General features: G+C 42.4%; 1 protein-coding gene across 2 annotated transcripts in view; it reads left to right on the top strand.

Moving 5' to 3' along the window:
* MYO1E (myosin IE) overlaps positions 1-18,610 on the top strand; it is a 76,657-nt gene that overhangs the window by 54,170 nt on the left and 3,877 nt on the right. For both annotated transcript variants that reach the window (XR_010441556.1, XM_064722103.1), the window contains exons 17-26: positions 333-439; positions 4,186-4,284; positions 8,111-8,255; positions 11,437-11,551; positions 12,222-12,391; positions 12,980-13,125; positions 13,586-13,732; positions 15,093-15,250; positions 15,685-15,777; positions 18,014-18,218. Coding sequence is in view for 1 of the 2 variants with exons in the window: in XM_064722103.1 (XP_064578173.1) it covers positions 333-439; positions 4,186-4,284; positions 8,111-8,255; positions 11,437-11,551; positions 12,222-12,391; positions 12,980-13,125; positions 13,586-13,732; positions 15,093-15,250; positions 15,685-15,777; positions 18,014-18,218 (1,385 nt within the window). In the remaining variant the exon portion in view is untranslated. The remainder of the gene's footprint in view (positions 1-332; positions 440-4,185; positions 4,285-8,110; positions 8,256-11,436; positions 11,552-12,221; positions 12,392-12,979; positions 13,126-13,585; positions 13,733-15,092; positions 15,251-15,684; positions 15,778-18,013; positions 18,219-18,610) is intronic.

The raw sequence follows: 18,610 nt of genomic DNA on the forward strand, positions 1-18,610 counted from the left end.
AGGATACACACTTAGATTACACATGACTTGCAAATCAATGTTTTACCAGCCTCTCTTCTCACATTTCACCCTGACAGATTCACTTGATGCATTTGCTCCATATTTTTATATAGAAGTTTTAATGTATTACATATCTGGAGATAATGGTGCCTTCTATTTACTGATAAGTTTATTATGAGGTGCACATTATCCCAAGACACTTTGGTTGTTGGAGAAGGACCAAAGGCACCTGTGTCTAGCCAATGGAGTCATCAGCAGATGGTTGATAATTGTAGGATTCCCTCAGGATTTACCCTTTCAGCTCAGATCCTGTTGCTTTCCTGTGTTTACAGAAACAAGCCAACGACCTTGTTGGCACCCTGATGAAGTGCACCCCCCACTACATCCGCTGCATCAAACCCAATGAGACCAAGAAGTCTCGGGACTGGGAGGAGAGCAGGTATGGAGCACAGAGTGTGTGAGGAGAGGCAGTGCTCGTGGTCAAAAGAGGCCACAAAAATTCATCATTTGTAATTGTACAGCCTACAAACAGAACTGCATACTCTAAACCATCAGAAAGGAAATCTGGCATGATCTCTTCTAAACTTTGAAGATAAGTGCAGGTCACTTGGTCTAAATCAGCACTTGGTGTGTGCAGCTCTTGGCTTTTCTCCTGCCAGTTACGAAAAACCAGCATTTGCATGAGTAACAGTAACACAACCAGTATATTAAAGACTCAGTTTTCCATGTAAAGTGTGCACACCAAATGTATTATGATCACTTCTAACTTTAGCTTTATGCTTTGAAAATAGCTTCTATTAAGAAGCTGGAAAGCCAGAAGGAGATCTATATCTGCTTTTATGTATCAAACTTGCCAAAAAGTGTCTATAACCAACAGCGGAGAAGGTTCCTGTTTTACTTACATTTAATTAGCCAGCTTTTTAAAAAGAATTGACTGGAATGTCATATCAGGTGATTATATAGACATTAAATAGCTGTCGAAATGATCTGTTTGGTTTATCACATCTGTCTTAAGACAGCTTCCTCTTCTGTGAAGATGCTGCTCTTTTTGCACTGGGGTAGGTGCTCGGTGGGATGTGTAAGCTGTGTGGGGCTCTAGTGTAGGTAGCATTCGTTCTTATGTACCAAGTAGTTCTGAAAATGGTAAAATTGCTGATAAAGCAAGTGGTTATTTTTGTCATGGTGAAACAGCTTGCAAAGTCTGATAAAAAGCATTCTTGGACAACCCCAGCAGAATTCCCTTCCTGCCTTTCCAGCAGACCAGCACAGTCACATGCAGATGGAGAGCACTTACAGAAGCTGTTGGGACTGCACTCCAAAATCTCACTGAGGGCTTGGCAGTAAATGTAGACCCTCTTTAGCTTTCCCACCCTGAAAATCCTACTGTGCAGCACTTCATTTTCTGCTCTCACTGGGGACCAAAGGAGGAGACTAAGTGATCCTGGGAAAAGTATTTATAAACTTATAGTTAAAAATTGAGGGGCTTTTAAAATCAATCATTTGCATATTGGGAAACAGGCCTGTTATTGTGGAAGGTGTTGCTAGGAAACCAGAAACAAATACAGTCCTAGTCCTGAGAAAAGGACAGCTTTCAGGAAACCCCTTCAGGAGCAAAAATGGGCAAGATTTCTTCTTGTTTTCCTATAGTGAGGATGGTGTGTTACCAGTAGCTGCTGTGTTTGCCAAGTGAAATACAAAGGATTGTATACTGTCAAGCTCAGACAGAAATGGAAGTGCTGCTTACAGTGGTGAACCTTCATCCCTGTTTAAACATCCCAACATTCTTCATTTTCCATCTGTGATTGCCCACCTCACCTATTGTACTAGGACTTCATTGGGGCACTTAGTGACAGGTCTGGGGAAGAGAAATTTATATGCATGTGACAATTCAAGGTTAAGTTTAATATTGTTGTTTCTCAAATTTACTGCAGAAGAGATTTGAGAGAAATAAAAAGCATAGAGTTTATGTAATACCTTGCTGATTGGTGGATTTAAATTTTTTGTTTTGTTTTATTTCCTTGAGTAGTCACATAATGCTGCATCATACACAGGCTGCCTTAGTCAGTGCAATGGGAGTAGCAATTTGCTTATTAGTAGCAGGTTTACTAGACCGTGAAAATGTAACTGAAAAAGGAAAAACCTTTTCACAAAGCTGCTCTTACTGCATGCTCACAGAAGCCATGGAACTCCACCTTTCTGCTGTTGTTGAATAACTCCAGAATATTTAGCACTGAAACATAGGCCTTGTGTAATATCTAAAGCTTGTATAATACCTTAGTTAGTCCAGAAATTGGGGTGTTCTTGAAATGTGTTTTTGTTCAGGTCCTGGCACAGCCACTTGGACTTGTATTCAAAACTGCTGCATTAGCTGAATTCCCAGACCCTGACCTGCTTGAGGTTGCTGCCTGAAGGGAGATTTTCAGTGTGTCTTTTCTCAGAAAGGAAAGGAAAAAACCAGAAAAATGTCTCAAATTCTCTGGTGCTGGACACTGATACTGGCAAGACAGTAAGAAAATGGGAGTAGTATTGTGGCTCCAGTGCATTATTCCAGATGTGAACAGGAGGGAAAGCTATAAACAGGAAAATGTATTTTTGTCCACCAACTTTGTACTGTACCAGAATTCTTGGAGTGGGTACAAAGTATACTTGATTCCTTGAACACAGCAAGATTAAAATGTGTAGTAGTCTTTATTTTAAGCTAAAAGAGCAACATCACTCATAATTTAGTAAAATACCTCTCAAAAGTGATCTTCAGAAGGAAGAAATAACTGAAGAGATTTTGTCATTTGTAGCAAGGGATTTCAAAAGATTTTTCCCTTCCTACTATGAGTCATTTGAAAAAAAAATGGGCAGTGCATTTTATATTCAAATTTAACTTTGCAAAATAGCTAGAGAATAACATTGAATTAACTGAGAATTTCAGGATTTGAAAAACCTTCTGTAAAATCAGAGAAATAGTAAGCAAAACAAAAAAATGGCTTATTACAGACTCACTTTTAAAAATTATATGTAAACAGATGGTCTTTTATGTACTGTTTGTTAAATGTGCAGGAATAAAACCTTAAAAACTGTTATAGTTCAGATTGAAAGCTAAAGCTTTTATACTTTGCTCTGTAGAAGAACAGCAACAGAATGAAAAACTGACCTTGCTTCTTGCAGCATATGACTTAGATGAGAAAATTAAGAAAATGCAAAGGAAATCAGCAACTGGAATTCTTCAAATCAAATTACCAAACATTAAGCAGTAGACTATGTAGATATGTGGACTAGCAGGATATGTAAGAAGAAACATAAAATCATAAATGTGTCACAGGTCTAGAAGGAGGAAAAAGTGCAAAATCTTTTTTTTTTCTGCTTTGCATTTCATGGGCACATCCTTGTTCCCTGATTAAAACCTGGCTGGAAGTGCTTGGTGAGAGGCAGCTCTGCTGGTGCTGGGATAATGATGCTTCAGTTCCCATGTGCAGCAGAGTTTCTCCACAGCCATTAACACTTTCTGTGGGACTGGTACCAGCTCAGCTTTTGTTTGTAATTTAAAATGTGCCATGGATGAGTCATCCATTACTGGCTGTAGCCAGTTTTGTGCCTATCCTGAATCCTTCCTTTGCAGCTTGGTAAAATGAGGAGGTATTCTGGCTTTTCATCAGTATGCTGACCTGGCTTTCTTCTTTCTCATTCTTTGTGTAGTGAAGGTTTGGCATCAGGGGCTTTTTCCAGCCATCACATATGGTCTTTTCTCCATAACAACGAGGAAAAAAATGTTACTGTGTTGCTGTTTGAGCTATGTAAAGCATAGGAAAAACCTTCAGAACAGAACACAAAACAATTTCCCAATCCCTTGGATACCAGCTGTGTAATTGTATCAGTAATAGTTACTTAGCCTTTTATGGATTTTTATTATTACCTAAGAAATTTTTACACAAATTATTTTGGAGATGGGAAGTTAAACTAGGAACAAATGATAAAGCTAATTTGCTACATATATTTCAGTGCTGTGATCTACCTGCATGGAATATCTTTCATACTTTGCAGTGTGCAGGGTAACGTGCAAAATGAGATTCATTTACCTGTGCATGAATTTTGGCAATCAACAGTTAAACATGATTCAGATGTTTAAGAATGCCTCAATCCACAAGTATGCTGAAATCAAATGGATTTTAAGCCTTGCATTGTTTTTGTCCCCAGGGTAAAACATCAAGTGGAATACTTGGGTCTGAAAGAAAATATTCGAGTCAGAAGAGCTGGCTACGCCTACAGACGGGTTTTCAAGAAGTTTCTGCAGAGGTAGGTAGCACTGTTTAGAAGATTTGCCTAAACAACAGCAGGGTTGTTTACATGATGAGGAGACAACCAAAAGGTTGCCAGTTTTGAAACCTTCCCATTTCTCCACGTGTGCCTTGCTCAGTGATCTCCGTTACGCAGAGATTTCCAAGTGCTTCAAAGCCTGGCTTTGTGTTACTGAAAGTACTTCATCTCTTCTGTGAACTTGCCTGAGGCCTGAGTATTTGTAGTGCTATGAGAGGGTTCCTCAGAGTTACCGAGTTCAAGGAACTGATGCAGTCCCTGAAATCTGGGTGTCCAACTGCAGGCCCTTGTCTAAAATGTTACTGCTCCGCTCTCCCCATGGCAGATAGAAGGCAGGTAAAGTAATCCACACGTGCCATTCACCACTGCAGTGTAAAGAGAAACCTCAGCTCACAGAGCTTGTTATCCTTCACTGGTGTTCTGACAGCTGGGAATGGGCACAGCTCAGACCTCTGCAGCTGCTCTCAGAATGAATGAAAGCAAGTCAGAGCTCTGGAAGATCAGTCCTGTTCTCGGTGTCTTAGCACCAGCTGTTACCATGATTAACTACCTCCACTAGCTAATGAAATCCTCTTAAATAGGAGCAGTTTCAAGGTTTGTACAACATTCAGCTTCTGTTCTTCAGAAACTGGACACATGCAGCTAATAAGTGCCCAAGCAGGCTTTATGTGATAAATCAGCATTTGCTGGAAGTTGTTGCATTGAATTTGAGGGTGTTAAAAACCCAATCAGTTTTTGCAAGGAATGGAGTATAGTTAATCAAACAGCACAGGACAAAGCCATTAGTAATCCCTCATGATAGTACCAAGAATATTCTAATAATGCAGTAACAGCCAGACCTAAAATCTCTGAAAGTATGGACTTAATTTTCACTGAACAAGTATAAATTCCTTTTTCTTTATGACTTTCAAGCCTAGATGATAAACATGAACGTGCTACAGGCTATGTTACTGAACACAGACTGTTGCTGAGACAAATAACAGATTTATACTGTGTGTTAAATCTAGCCTGAACACAGACTGTGAGGGCTGGGCAGGCTCTGAGAGTTCTGCACAGAGGACAGCTACGTGGTACTTCTGGATCCACAGGCAACTGAAACTCCTCTTATGGAATTCATCCTTTTGTTTCAGAATAATTATCTTTGTTAAATGTAACATTTTGTTATGAGTAAAACTCTTCCTGCACCCTTTCCGTTCACAGTTCCTAGCATCCAGAACAAGCTCTGTTCTGACCCCCAGAGTCAGTGTGAGTAAAATGGGGCTGAGGCATGGGATGACAGGAAATGCATGCTTGTACACTTGTTTTCATTGGGCGTGCCTTGGCAGCTCCATGCAAGTGGAGATTGCTGGGCTGAATAGACTTTTATGTACAAAATTTACATTTGCATGCAAAAAGCCACAGTCACTGAAAAGGCCTGTGTGTTCCCAAGCCTAACCAGTCTGAAAGCTGAGCTCCCACTCCCTGCTCAGCCTCAGACCTAGCTGCTGACTGGGAGTTTGTAATACCTATCTGGGGGCAGTCATGATTTGAAATTGTTACAGAAGCATGTTAAGAACACATTTAGTACTTGTGCTGAAATCATCTGCAAGATCATATTACACAAGTTTAACAAACCTGGATTCATGGATAGTGACATGACTGTTTCATGGGGAGCATGCACGGGGACGCTGAGGTGCCATTGCTGAACAGCAGTGAGCAGTCACAGTTGTCACATTACCAACCTGTGAAATGCTTAAATAGTGCATGTTCTAGAATTATCTGTTTGTTCTGCCCTCTAGACTTGTCACAGCAGGAAAATGTATTAAGTTAATTTGATGAAAAAGGAGGATTTTAAATCTGTTCTTACTTTGTACCCAAGAGCTCTTCACATATTAAAAGGTCTTGAATCACGTTTTTCCCTATGCCTTCCTTTATAGCTCAGGAGATGTAGGAGAGAATTTGTAGCATGCTGAAATGTCATGTCACAGTCTCTTGTGTGGAAAGTAGCAGTTTCAAACACCTTTATTCACCTCAGCTCCTTTACCTTCTGACTTGGTCACACTCATTTACACAGCTGCACTGTTGGCAGTACATGATGAGCCTGCAAAGGAGGCTGGTAAATAAATGAGCTGGGAGTTACTTTAAGTTACAACTCCTTACTGGGTTGCATCTGTTTATCCCATAATACTGATAAATCACACAAACATGTATGTGCACACATAGTCTAAACACAGACTGTGTATAATACACTGCCATATTTAAGGTGGTGTAAGAACTATTCATTACACTGTCCAGCAGAGTACCTGAGCATTTGTTAACTGAGAGATTTGAACAGGAGAACATCAGTGGTTTGAATCCTACTGAATTATTCAGAAGTTACTTTCTTTTCATGCACCTTCTATTCAGAGGTGTTTGGGTTTTGTGATACATTTCTTCTTAACTGTTTGCTGTTTCTGTTTGTGTGGTATTGTTACTTAAATTGCATGATACTGTTCCTGCTTCTTGGCTGGATAACGTTTTAGATGTGATGATAACAGGTAATCAGTATTCCTTTAATCTATTTTCCAACAATTCCTTGTCTGATTTTTTGAGAACATTTTATTAGGAGCTGCCTAAATCATCTTAGGAACTTGGGAATTACAACAAACCAACCTCCATACTTGATCACTTTTTTCATGTGTTGAATGGTTCTACTAATAAGCAAGATTTAGTTTACATCACTTAAGTATGCCTGAGGCATTGAAAGGAAACTGTCAAGAGTAATTAGATTCTGGGGAGAAATTTGTCTCAATATATTTAGTTGTTCTCCAGTCTTGTCAAAGGAGCCCAGACAGGTGCTGCCAGAGCAGTTCCTTCCCCACAGACAGGCTGGGGCAGCTAAAGCCCAGCAGTGCTCCTTTGGTGGGCAGTGGAACAAGGCAGCTTTGTAACTCCAGCCTGGCAGCTCCAAAGCCCAAGGGAAGCCTGGAGAAGTGGGCAGTTTAAAAGGGGCTGCAGCCTGGCATTACTTCATTCTCAAGGCTTACAGAGGACACCGTGGGAGAGAGGGCTTCATGCTGCTTTCTGTCAAAGTTAGAGCACTTCCAAGGGAAGCCTGGAGAAGTGGGCAGTTTAAAAGGGGCTGCAGCCTGGCATTACTTCATTCTCAAGGCTTACAGAGGACACCGTGGGAGAGAGGGCTTCATGCTGCTTTCTGTCAAAGTTAGAGCACTTCCCTGCTCCTTGGGCCCCTCTGTGGGGTCAGTTCCCAGAGTGCCCTCAAGGTAGCACCAACATCTCTGTGGCTTCTTCTTGCACCAGAGGCCAAGCCAGAGGCTTCCTGGGATAGAGCCAGCACTGCTCCTTGCTAAAGGCAGCCCAGCTGTTGAGCAGGTGGGTTAGGAACACAGGCTGGTCACTTGCTCAGAAACAGAAAAGACCTTTGTAAGAGTAAGAGTGAGAAGGCTTGAGTGAGGAATTGGACATGTGCTTGGGAACCAGCTCAGAGTTCCAAGGATATAGCTGCTCAAACCTGGACAATCGGTCATTGTTGATGAATAATCTCACCCTGGACTTAAGCAGATTCCAGCAGAACTTTGTGCAATGAACTGGTGCAGTTACCAGACAGCATCTGGAAGTGGGAGATTCCAGGGCATTGTTGTTCTCCTCAGTTCCTTGGTCTCACTAAACAAGAAACATCTTAATACTGTGCATCTTCACACACACCAAGCTCTGAGTGCTGCTGCCATTGTCACCCTCCCCCAGGGTAGTGCTGGCCAAGAGTCAGTGGTGTTCTGCTGCTGCTGTTTGACTCCAGGTTTTAATCTCTTCTTGTTGGTGGTTTAAGGTATGCCATTCTCACCAAAGCAACCTGGCCCTCGTGGAAAGGAGAAGAGAAACAAGGAGTCCTCCACCTGCTTCAGTCAGTCAACATGGATCCTGACCAGTACCAGCTCGGCAAGTCCAAAGTCTTCATCAAAGCTCCAGAGTCTGTAAGTGTGCCAGAACACAATTCTTTAATTATGCAGCTGTTTGCTGAAATTAAAATCCTGCCTGCCAAGTTGAGCATGATACCTGCTGAGGTGTGGGAAGTGTAAAAATCTGAGACAAGCTGAGCCTGTCTATCACAGAGCCTCTGTGAAGGGCACACTACATAAAGTCACTGCAGGGTTTTGGCACTTAGTAGAAGGAGAATTAAATGCATCAAGAAGAAGAAAAATAGGTTATGAAGATGCTTTGGTATCACGAACATTGGTCCTCTTCTCATAACAAGAACTATTGATGAAGGTAGAAAAATCCCAAGGGATGGTAAGGACAGTAAATCAGTCTTCCAGAATGACTGCAATTTGAAATCCCAAAGAGAATATTAGGGAGGCATCACAAGGCTGGTTTTATCCTGTGCCTACTAAGTTGTGCAAAATCCGTTGGAAAAAAGTTTGCTTACTTTGCTGTTCAGTAAAGTTGCTAAGGAAAATCTGTGCTCTGCTTACCCTGGTGTATTCCTGGTGCATCAGGAGCAATGGGCCTTACTTTGTGTAGCACATCTTGCAGCTGAGCATCGATTTCTTGGTGCTTTGTCTGAAGTTACATGCTAAAACAAAAGCTGAACACTTCTGTAGCTACTATTTGCTGCTCTAGGAACAGAGATTTTTCTAATAATTCTAATAATTCGGGCCATGACGCTGCTGTGTCCACTCACATGGGAAGGTATTTCTTAAAGGCAGAAAAAGAATGTTTCTCCAAGGCATAATAGAAATTTTGTTGTTTCTACCATAAAAAGGGTAAGATATTGTTCAGGAATAATGGGATTTACATTCCTGCCTGCATCTGGGAAACGTGTTTATACACCACAGCATGTAGTGCTTGAGGTGTTGGTTATTACAGTTCTTCAGGTGGCATTTTGGCACAGCAGGAAACTATTATGGGATTGATCCTACTTGGTCATGGCAACAACAGCCAGCCTGTTCTGAGGGAGTGTGAGCTTTACCTGCTTCTGTGGAGCACGGCTGTGGTTTCTGGGGATTGTTGGGAGTTTTGTCTCACAACGTTGGTGTGGTTTCCTGGTGTCTGTCCTGTTCAGGGGCCAGGTGGCAGTGCTGCCATGGGATTGATGGATCCAGTTCCCCTTCAGCCAGAAATGATCTGTAACCCAGCCTGAGTGCTGCTGGCTCCTCTGAGAGGAGGCCATTGCTGCCCAGTGCAGGCATCTTCCCATCCCAGTGCATTTCTGTGATGCAAAGTCCTGCTTGCATGGATATTCATTTAATGGTGTAGCTGTGAGTTTTACTGAGGGGCAATTCTGCAGGTTAGGACAACATGAAGTTGACTGGAAATTTTTTGGGGTTGTGTTTCAATTTTAATTTTAATTAATGCTTTTAATTACTATATATGTTTTCTTTTTTTTTTAATGCCATGAAATCTCTTTGTAAGTAAGTACCAAAATGAGTCTGGCCTTTTTTATTTTATGTTGAAAATATTTTTGCAAACTGAATATTTTAAAGAGTGATTTATCTTTTATTAAGAAAGACAATCATCTCTCATATTATATTACTGAAATATTGGCGAGGATCGAATTGCTTCTGAGAAAAATAATCTTTTAGATGGTAAATGAAATTTTTTTTTCTTCCACCAAAAAGAGCACCTGTTGTGGTTAAAGATAAAAAATACTTGATTTGCTTGAGAGTGTAAGAGGAGGCTTTATAATACATATTTTAGGAAAGGGTCTGTGCAATATCTTTATTTCTGTAGTTTAAGAACTGTATTTTAGCTCAGTGATTTAGTTGAACTTCCTTAATGGTGACCTTCGGCTGCAGATGATAGATTATTTTGCACTGAGATTTTGCAATTAACATTTTTGTTAGAGAAATAACTCATGAGTGTTCATGAGAGACAGTCAGTATTGTCACTGTAACCTGAATTGCATGGGGTTGGTCATGCCCCTGCTGCAGCTGAGGAGGTTTTTGCATCAGGAGCTCTCATGGCTGTGCTGAAACCCCAACCAGTGCTTGTGTTCAGGAAGAGATTTTAAAAAAAAATTAAATAAGTTTGCTGTAGATGGAGAATTGCCAACTGTGAAATAAGGTTTTATGGGTGGCAGAAAGGCTTCATTATTTACATTTCCATCACACACCTGAATAAATAACTGTGTACAGGAGCAAGTGAGGTTCTGTGGAAATGGTTTGCACCAGATCGAGTTTCCTTTTTCAGATCAATATGAACAACTGGTTTTCTAGGTTTGCATGGTTCAGACCATCAAAGTAAAAAAAAAAAAGAAATCCTAAAGCCAGGTTTGCTTCTCATATACCCATTTTTGCTAATTACTCCTTTGAATATTTAACATACAATGCAGGGAAATAATAAGCAACAGTCATGTTGGATTGAATGCTGCAATTTAGCCAAATGCTTGTGCTCCTGATAAGATAAAAATCCCATTTCACTGAAGTATGTAAAGACTGTAGTGAATGTGCTGTATCCTACAATAATAATGAAGTTGTTTAAAATGCATTAAATTTACATGTATTTTAATAGGACCTGGGATTCTCAAAAAAGGGGCTCCACCTTCCATTCCTGTTTTAATAAAATAGTATTTTTCTCTTGATTTCTGATATTTTAGACCTAAAAATCTTGCTGTGTCATTCTTGTGAATTATTAGGTCATAGTTACAGGTCCTGCAGCCAGCTGACAGCCTTCAGTGGTGAGAAGGAATGGAGCCAGTGGACAGGAGGGTCTGAAATTCAGCCAGGGAAGAAAGTTGCTTGTGAACAGTTGTGTTACACACGGCATAGATCCCCACAGGCATGGTAACATCCTGACAAGAGGAGGAGGAATTTTGGAGAATGTGTGGAGGGAGACTGAATAAATGGCCAGTGGAGAACCTTGCATTGTACCAGTAGAATATTCAGGGAGAATCCATATTCCTCTTCCTTCATCATGGGGTATGGAACTTAATGGATAGACTGGTAAGAGCCACAGCCACTCAAGCAGCAGAGATTTCTTCCAGAGCCTTCCAGAAAGGCTTCCTTAGCATTCCAGTCTCAGATCCCACAGTTGTGGAAGAGGAGCCAGCTTGGATCTAGAGTGAAATGCACTGGAGAGTTGTCAGAAGTAAAATGCAGCTTTTTCTTGAACTTTGCATGTGAAATGTCTTCCCCACCCCACTGTCTCTTTGTACAGCTGTTCCTGTTGGAAGAGATGAGAGAGAGGAAGTATGATGGGTATGCCAGGGCCATCCAGAAGGCCTGGAGGAAGTATGCAGCCAGGAAAAAATACGTGCAGATGAGAGAAGAAGGTAGGTCAGAACTTCTGGTGGCAGGGACTGCACACACACATGGTTCCAGGAACAGAAGGAGGGACACAAAGAGGGGGAAATCCCTCTCTGTAGGCAAAAGCTGCATTGCAGGTAACTGTCTCAGAGTGATTGCACTTTGTTGGAGCCCTGCAGTACCACTGATGAGGCTGAGTGCTCTGCATGCTTGGACTGCCCAGTGTTCTGCTCTGAAATCAGAGCCAGACTGAGTAGGACAGACAGGGGAGGCAAAAAAAGAAAACTTTCCACAGTTACACAGAATCTGAGTAATCTGTAGGTGATAAGATCAATCCATGGACTCTCCTGGGACTTAATTGTGCATGACCTGGGCTGTGTGAATGAAAATGCTGGGTTTGGAAGGGTTAATCTTTAATTTATAGCACTGTGAGAAATTTCTTAGTTCCAGAAGTGCTCCTAATTAACCAGAACTACTGAGTTTGCCATCAATGTATTTAATTAGGATTGGATTTAATGATCACATACATCCTTACCTAAAGTAAGTACTGAGTAGCAGTGCTTCACTGTTTTTCCATATTACAAACAATGAGGTTCTCACTTCCCAAGAAATTCTGTGTGAAAGTTGGCTCTTAGAGAGCATGAGTTTAGGAAACCTGGTAGATGCTGTTAATCAATGTTGATGTTTTGTATTTAGCGTCAGATCTGTTGCTGAGCAAGAAGGAGAGAAGGCGGAACAGCATTAACAGGAATTTTGTGGGAGATTACATCGGCATGGAGGAGCACCCTGAGCTGCGCCAGTTCGTGGGCAAGAGGGAGAAGATCGATTTTGCAGACACTGTAACTAAATATGACAGGAGGTTTAAGGTGGGTGGAACAGCAACATCCCCTAAAGACCAGTTCTGCTGTGAGTCAGAGCTGTCTTCACCGTCTCATGCCAGGAAACTGCCCAGCTCAGGGCCACACCAGGCAGGACACAGCTCTGTGTTCCCAGTGCCCAGGGCACAGCTGTGGGTTTGCAGTGCCCAGGGCACAGCTGAGTGTTTGCAGTGCCCAGCTCACAGCTGTGTGTTTGCACTGCCCAGGACACAGCTGTGTGTTTGCAGTGCCCAGCTCACAGCTGTGTGTTTGCACTGCCCAGGACACAGCTGTGTGTTTGCACTGCCCAGGACACAGCTGTGTGTTTGCAGTGCCCAGGGCACAGCTGTGTGTTTGCAGTGCCCAGGGCACAGCTCTGTGTTTGCACTGCCCAGGGCACAGCTGTGTGTTTGCAGTGCCCAGGACACAGCTGTGTGTTTGCAGTGCCCAGCTCACAGCTGTGTGTTCCCAATGCCCAGGACACAGCTGTGTGTTCCCAGTGCCCAGCTCACAGCTGTGTGTTCGCAGTGCCCAGCTCACAGCTGTGTGTTCCCAGTGCCCAGCTCACAGCTGTGTGTTCCCAATGTTGTGTTTCAGAGCGTGAAGCGAGATCTCGTCCTCACTCCCAAGTGCATTTACCTGATCGGGCGGGAGAAGATAAAGCAGGGCCCAGAGAAGGGCCAGGTGAAGGAGGTCTTGAAGAGAAGGATGGAAGTGGAGAGAATTCTTTCTGTTTCTTTAAGGTCAGCAACTGCAATGTATTTTTCCATTAATAGAGCAATTTGATTGATGAAATGGGAATTGTAAGCTTTCTCTTTGAATTTACTTGCTTTAGGTTTCAGACTTGCTTCAGTGACCTTCATATTTCCAATTTATCTCTAGTTTAAAAATCTGCCATTATTGAAGAAAAGGATTTTAACTGTAATTTTAATAGCACATGGTTTTTTGCTAACAGTAATTACTGTAAAATTACTAAGTAGTATTCCTGTCTCTCAAAAGGGATTGTTTCAGCTATTCCATTATCAACTCCTGAAAAAAATCAAACCTATTCTCAGAAAGCAAGGCTCTGTAATTAATGCTGCTTGGACTTTGTTATATTTTTAAAACTTAACCATGAGTACTCTGCAAATGTCATTATTAATGCTGGCTGTATTTGCTGATGACATTTTAAACTGGATGCTGTATGCTCTGATTTCCTTGCAGCACCATGCAGGATGACATTTTCATTCTACATGAACAGGAATATGACAGTTTGCTTGAATCAGTCTTCAAAACAGAGTTTTTAAGCCTCTTGTCGAAACGATATGAAGAGAAAACACAACAAAAACTACCTCTGAAATTTAGCAATACGTGAGTTCTGGCTTTTCTCAATGGGCATTTAGGGATAAATGGTTTGTTCTTGCTGCCAAGGGAAATGATAGAGTGTGAGTTGTACTTTATTTACAATACTAGGAGGCAGCACAGTGTCAAACCCTGCATGTGCAAGGGTACCAGACTTTGTGCTTGCCTTGTCAGAGTAACAGGTTAGGATTTACCAGGGCCCCTTGACACTTCCCATGGTGTGTGTGCATGGAGAACTGCCTTTGTTCTCCTGACAGGGCAGGGCCTCTGCACAGCTGCTGCTGGCTCCTGGCAGGAGCAGGGAGCATCCTCTCCCTTCACCTTCACCTATGAGTGCAGACATCTCAGTGAAGAGTTTGAAAGAATTCTGGGCACATAATGTAGCACTCTGAAATGCTGAAGTTTGTTGTGGGTACCAGAGACTGCATGGTGAAAGAATAATTCTAAGGAGGCCTCACTTAAGTAAATGATACTGGAAACATTGTTTAGAAACAAGTGTGAAAACCCAGAGCATGTCTGATGTGCACTTTGGCTGTGAGGGCATCCTGGAAACAGTCCCAGCAAACATGTGCTTTTGTTAATGCTTCCACCCGTTAAGGAGATCAGCAACAGCAGGCCTTGGATTTGTATATTTACTTTATTGCCTTCAAAAAGGTGGAGGAATTACAAAAAGCAACAGGAGATCACGAATTTTGTTTGGAAAGGGTGTAGAAGGATAACTGAAGTGAGGAATATAACTCTAGCATACATTCCTGTACACTGAGAATGCAAAGCCAGGAGTAAGTGTCATGTATTGCATTCCAAAACCCTATCTGAGTACAGTTCAGAGCAGATGGGTAGTGTGGAAATGCTGGGAAGGAGAGTGTGTGTGTGTGTGTGTGCGTGTGCACCTTTATGGGAAATAACGTGAAGTGAAGGGTGTGAGGTGTGTGTGCAGAGCTGTCCCTTACAGCACCCCGGGCAGTGCAGAGCCAGGCACAGGGTGGGGCTGTGCCTCTGACTGTGTGCAGGGCATGGCCACAAACAGCAGAGGCAGCACGGAGGCACTGCTGCCTCAGGGCTGACACATCTCCTACTTGAACCTTTGCACATTTTTGTTCAAAGCTCACTGTCCTCTCCAGGGCATCTTAAACTTCCTCTGAGAAGCTGTACCAGGAAAGTTAAAACATAAATTACGAACATTTTTTTAAAAAGCATGGAAAAAAGATTTAATTATGTGGTTATGTCAGCTGAGTCATTCATGGAATGCAGATTCTCAGTCTAAGCTTTTAATTTTATATTTCTAAGTTATCTGCTGCCAAGCAATACTACCTTGATTTGATGTAGCAATTCTGGTTTTTTGATTTGTGTGTTCACATGCTTCTGTCAGACTTGAAGTGAAGCTGAAGAAGGAGAGCTGGGGGCCCTGGAGCAGTGCTGGTTCCCGACAGGTGCAGTTTATACAGGGCCAAGGAGATGTGGCCATTCTCAAACCAAGTAATAAAGTGCTGCAGATCAGCATTGGACCAGGGCTACCAAAGAATTCCCGTAAGTAGGAATTTCCTCTGGAAATTAGGGGTTTGTAAAATCAGAGAATGGTTGACTTTTTCTATCCATGCTTGGCTCTGGCCTCATCATGTTCCATATTAATTTGTCTGTAACACACAGAGATGCTAAGGATTACAGCAGAGTTCCTTGCTGCTCTACAGCTGTCAGTGGTCCTGCCCTTGTTTACTGTAGTTGCAAGAAGGCTTTGCTTTATATCCTGAGGCTGAACTGGATCACTAAAGGGAGAATATCCCAAAGTCATCCTTTTTGCACCTAATGCTTTGTAACAGCCTGGCCAACCCTGCAGGAGTCAGATTGCCTATTCCTGAAGATCAGCTCTTTCTGATCCCAGAAGAGGGGCTCTGGCAGCCAGCAGGCCTTACCTCATTGATGTTACTGGGAAGGAGTTGCAGAACGTTGCTGGTTTCTTCCAGGTCCTACAAGACGGAGCCTTAGCCAAGGCAGAGGACATTCCAGTAGGTCTCAAAATCAGACTTATCCTATGAGAGCTGCACCACCTCCTCCAGGTGAGTCCTCTTAGCTTGGGCTGAACAGAATTCCAGGTAGAGGCTCTTGGTTTTCTCCTGTCATCTGGCAGTTTTTACTCATTAAAAAAAGATTATGGTCACAGTTTAATTTTCTCTGTCAAAGACCCTGCCTGGAAAGCATCTGTTTGTCGGCATTTTATGGAGTGTCTTGCTGGATGTTCCCCCAGAGCTGTCCTGCTTGGTGTGGATGTTCAGACACTTGGTATAAGCCACTCAATCTAAACCTGACCTTGCAGCCTTCTCCAGTGTGAAGGGTACAGGCTCTGTGCTTATCAAGCCATGGACAATGCTTTGCAGTGACACTGCTTTCAGGGCCAGCAGAGCACAGAATGCAGGTTGTGTCTCATTGTGCTGCCTGTCAGACACGTTCCAGCTCCTGTGTGCTGGGACACAGCAGCTGTGCCAGGGAGCAGCATGGCTCTTTCTGCAGGGCACTGATGTCATCAGGGTGTTCCACTTCTGCCCTGGGCAGATAGGATTCATTTTGCTTGTGAACTCACAGGGAAGAACAATATTCCATTGACCCAGCATTTCCCAAGAGGTTTTTTTTTACTTACACTCCCAGAGTACTTTCTTTTTAACAAAGAGTTTCAGTCAGCTGCTGTTTATTGAGAAGCACAGTGCTAATGGTGGAAGTTAGGGGTGTGACCAGTCTTGGTCACCAAATTAGAAAGACAATTCCAAATCCTCACAGCTGTATGAGTCAACTATGTGACCTGCCAGATAAGTAGTGGAGTGGGAAATTACTGTAAGAGCTGAGCTGTGAGCAAACAGAGATAGTGAGTATTTGTGCAGCATCAGTTAAAGCAAGGACAGTCTGGTTTCTATTTTCAAAAACTGTTTCAGCAGTTTTATAGCTAGGAGAATTGCTACTGCTGAAGTGCTGTGATGACGCTCAGGCATTGGCTATCCCATTTAAAAGGTGAGTAGAAGGCTTTCCTGCAAACCTCTCTGTAGGCTACAGTGGCTTTGGTTGTTTTTTTGAATGTTAAACTCTCTTGGAAAGTAGCCACACATAGCTGGAAAAACAAAATTGCAGACAGGTGTTACAAAAGAGTTCCAGTTAAAATGCTCACAGTTTCAAGGGGTTTAAAGCCATGTCATGATTTGGGCAAATTCATTCTTGAAAGTCCCAAACAATTATCTGGGTTCTGCTATTTTCACATCTTGTTTTGAAATCAGTGGTGCAGTAGCTGAACAGAGTGTTCTGTACAGGTTCAGAACAACCCAAACCTTTATTAACGTCACCATAATGTCTGTGCCACCCTGGCTTGGATTGCACAGTGGGGTTTGGGCAGGAGTTTCTGACCCCTAAGTTCTGCCACAGCACCCAGAGAACATCAGAAGCAAAGAGCAGCTGTTGGAAGCAGTAGGTTTTCCCTGTAAAGGTGCTGTGATTGTGAATTCTCCTCTCTGCACAGCTGTTCTTTCTGCTCATGTTTAGCAGGCATAATCACAATGGCAGAGCAGAGGCTCACCCATGTAAATGAGAAAATTGATTTTTAATAGAAGCACATAGCTCCCCTTTTGTTCCATAGGAGTTTTAGGAATGTAAAACATCCAGACTTGGGCTCTTTAGGCCCTGATACTGCAGGTTGCTCAGACATAGGTGGGTTTGCTTTAAATTAGAAGCATAATTATGTATTTAAAGGCATATACACATGTCAGTCCTAGAAAATGCAAACTCCTTTCCAACTACCAAAATAGCATCAAGACATTTTTTAAAAACAAAACAACAAAAAAGCCCAAACAGGCCCCACCCACATGCTTGTTAAAATAGACAAATATTTACAGCAACTTAATAAAACAATCAAATTCTTTTAGCATGTCGTAGACTGAGTTTGAACTTCAGAAGAAGGAGAAGAAATTTGGATATGAATTAGCTATGGATATGATTAATTATGATTATTATAAGTAGCTTCTGGATAAAATATTGTGCAGTGCTTTAGAGGAGTTGGTGGTACCGTGTTACCTGAATGGAACTCAGCTGAGAGCTAACCCTTGTGCTTGCTTGGAACACCCAAGGCACAAGTCTTAAACCTGAGCATGAGTCCATGAAGTTGGCAAGCCAAAAGAGATTGTCAGCAGCCCAGAAACTGGGTACAAATCAGCATTTCAACTCTGTGACAGCTGAGTCTGACAGCAAAGCCACCAAAGGTTCCCTCTGCTGAGCTGGAGTTTGGGCTACACTCAGTCACTCTTTGTTTACTTGCAGGTCAGCAGCAGAATGGAGTAATAAATCCCCCCCAGGGTGCAGCCCATCCCCAGGTGCCAGGAAATCAGTGGGCCAGCCAGAGGAACCTGTACACAAACATGACACGGCCGGCTCTACCACGGCAAACGTCAGGAGGATCAGGCAAGATTTCACAGCAACCACAAAGCTTGGATTTCTTGAAAGTACCTGACCAAGGAGCAGCTGGGTAAGATTTTACATTGACTCTGCTAAAAAGATGTCCATTTTTACAAATATTTCTACACACTCAAACTGTTCATGACTGATACACTCTGTGCATCAATGACCAGCCTGTACTATTGAACTGTACTCAAAGGTTATCATCCATTCCATCAGATCCCAAACCATACAACATCCTAGACCCATAGGAATAAAGGTGAAGCAGCTCTGGTTTAGTATCTTAAATTTGAATGATGAAGGCCTTAAAAAATGATGTTTTTAAGTGACCCCACTGTTTCTGCTTTAACTCAGCCCTTACTCCACTCTCTTGTAGAACATAGTGGAGCTTTACTGTAGTGGGAATCTTAAGTGTCACTTAATTGTCCAAGTCTGCAGCCTATTCAGCAGTTCTAGGAAAAA

The sequence above is a fragment of the Zonotrichia leucophrys genome, chromosome 10, assembly GCF_028769735.1.
Source record: "Zonotrichia leucophrys gambelii isolate GWCS_2022_RI chromosome 10, RI_Zleu_2.0, whole genome shotgun sequence".
Taxonomy (NCBI): Eukaryota; Metazoa; Chordata; class Aves; order Passeriformes; family Passerellidae; genus Zonotrichia; species Zonotrichia leucophrys.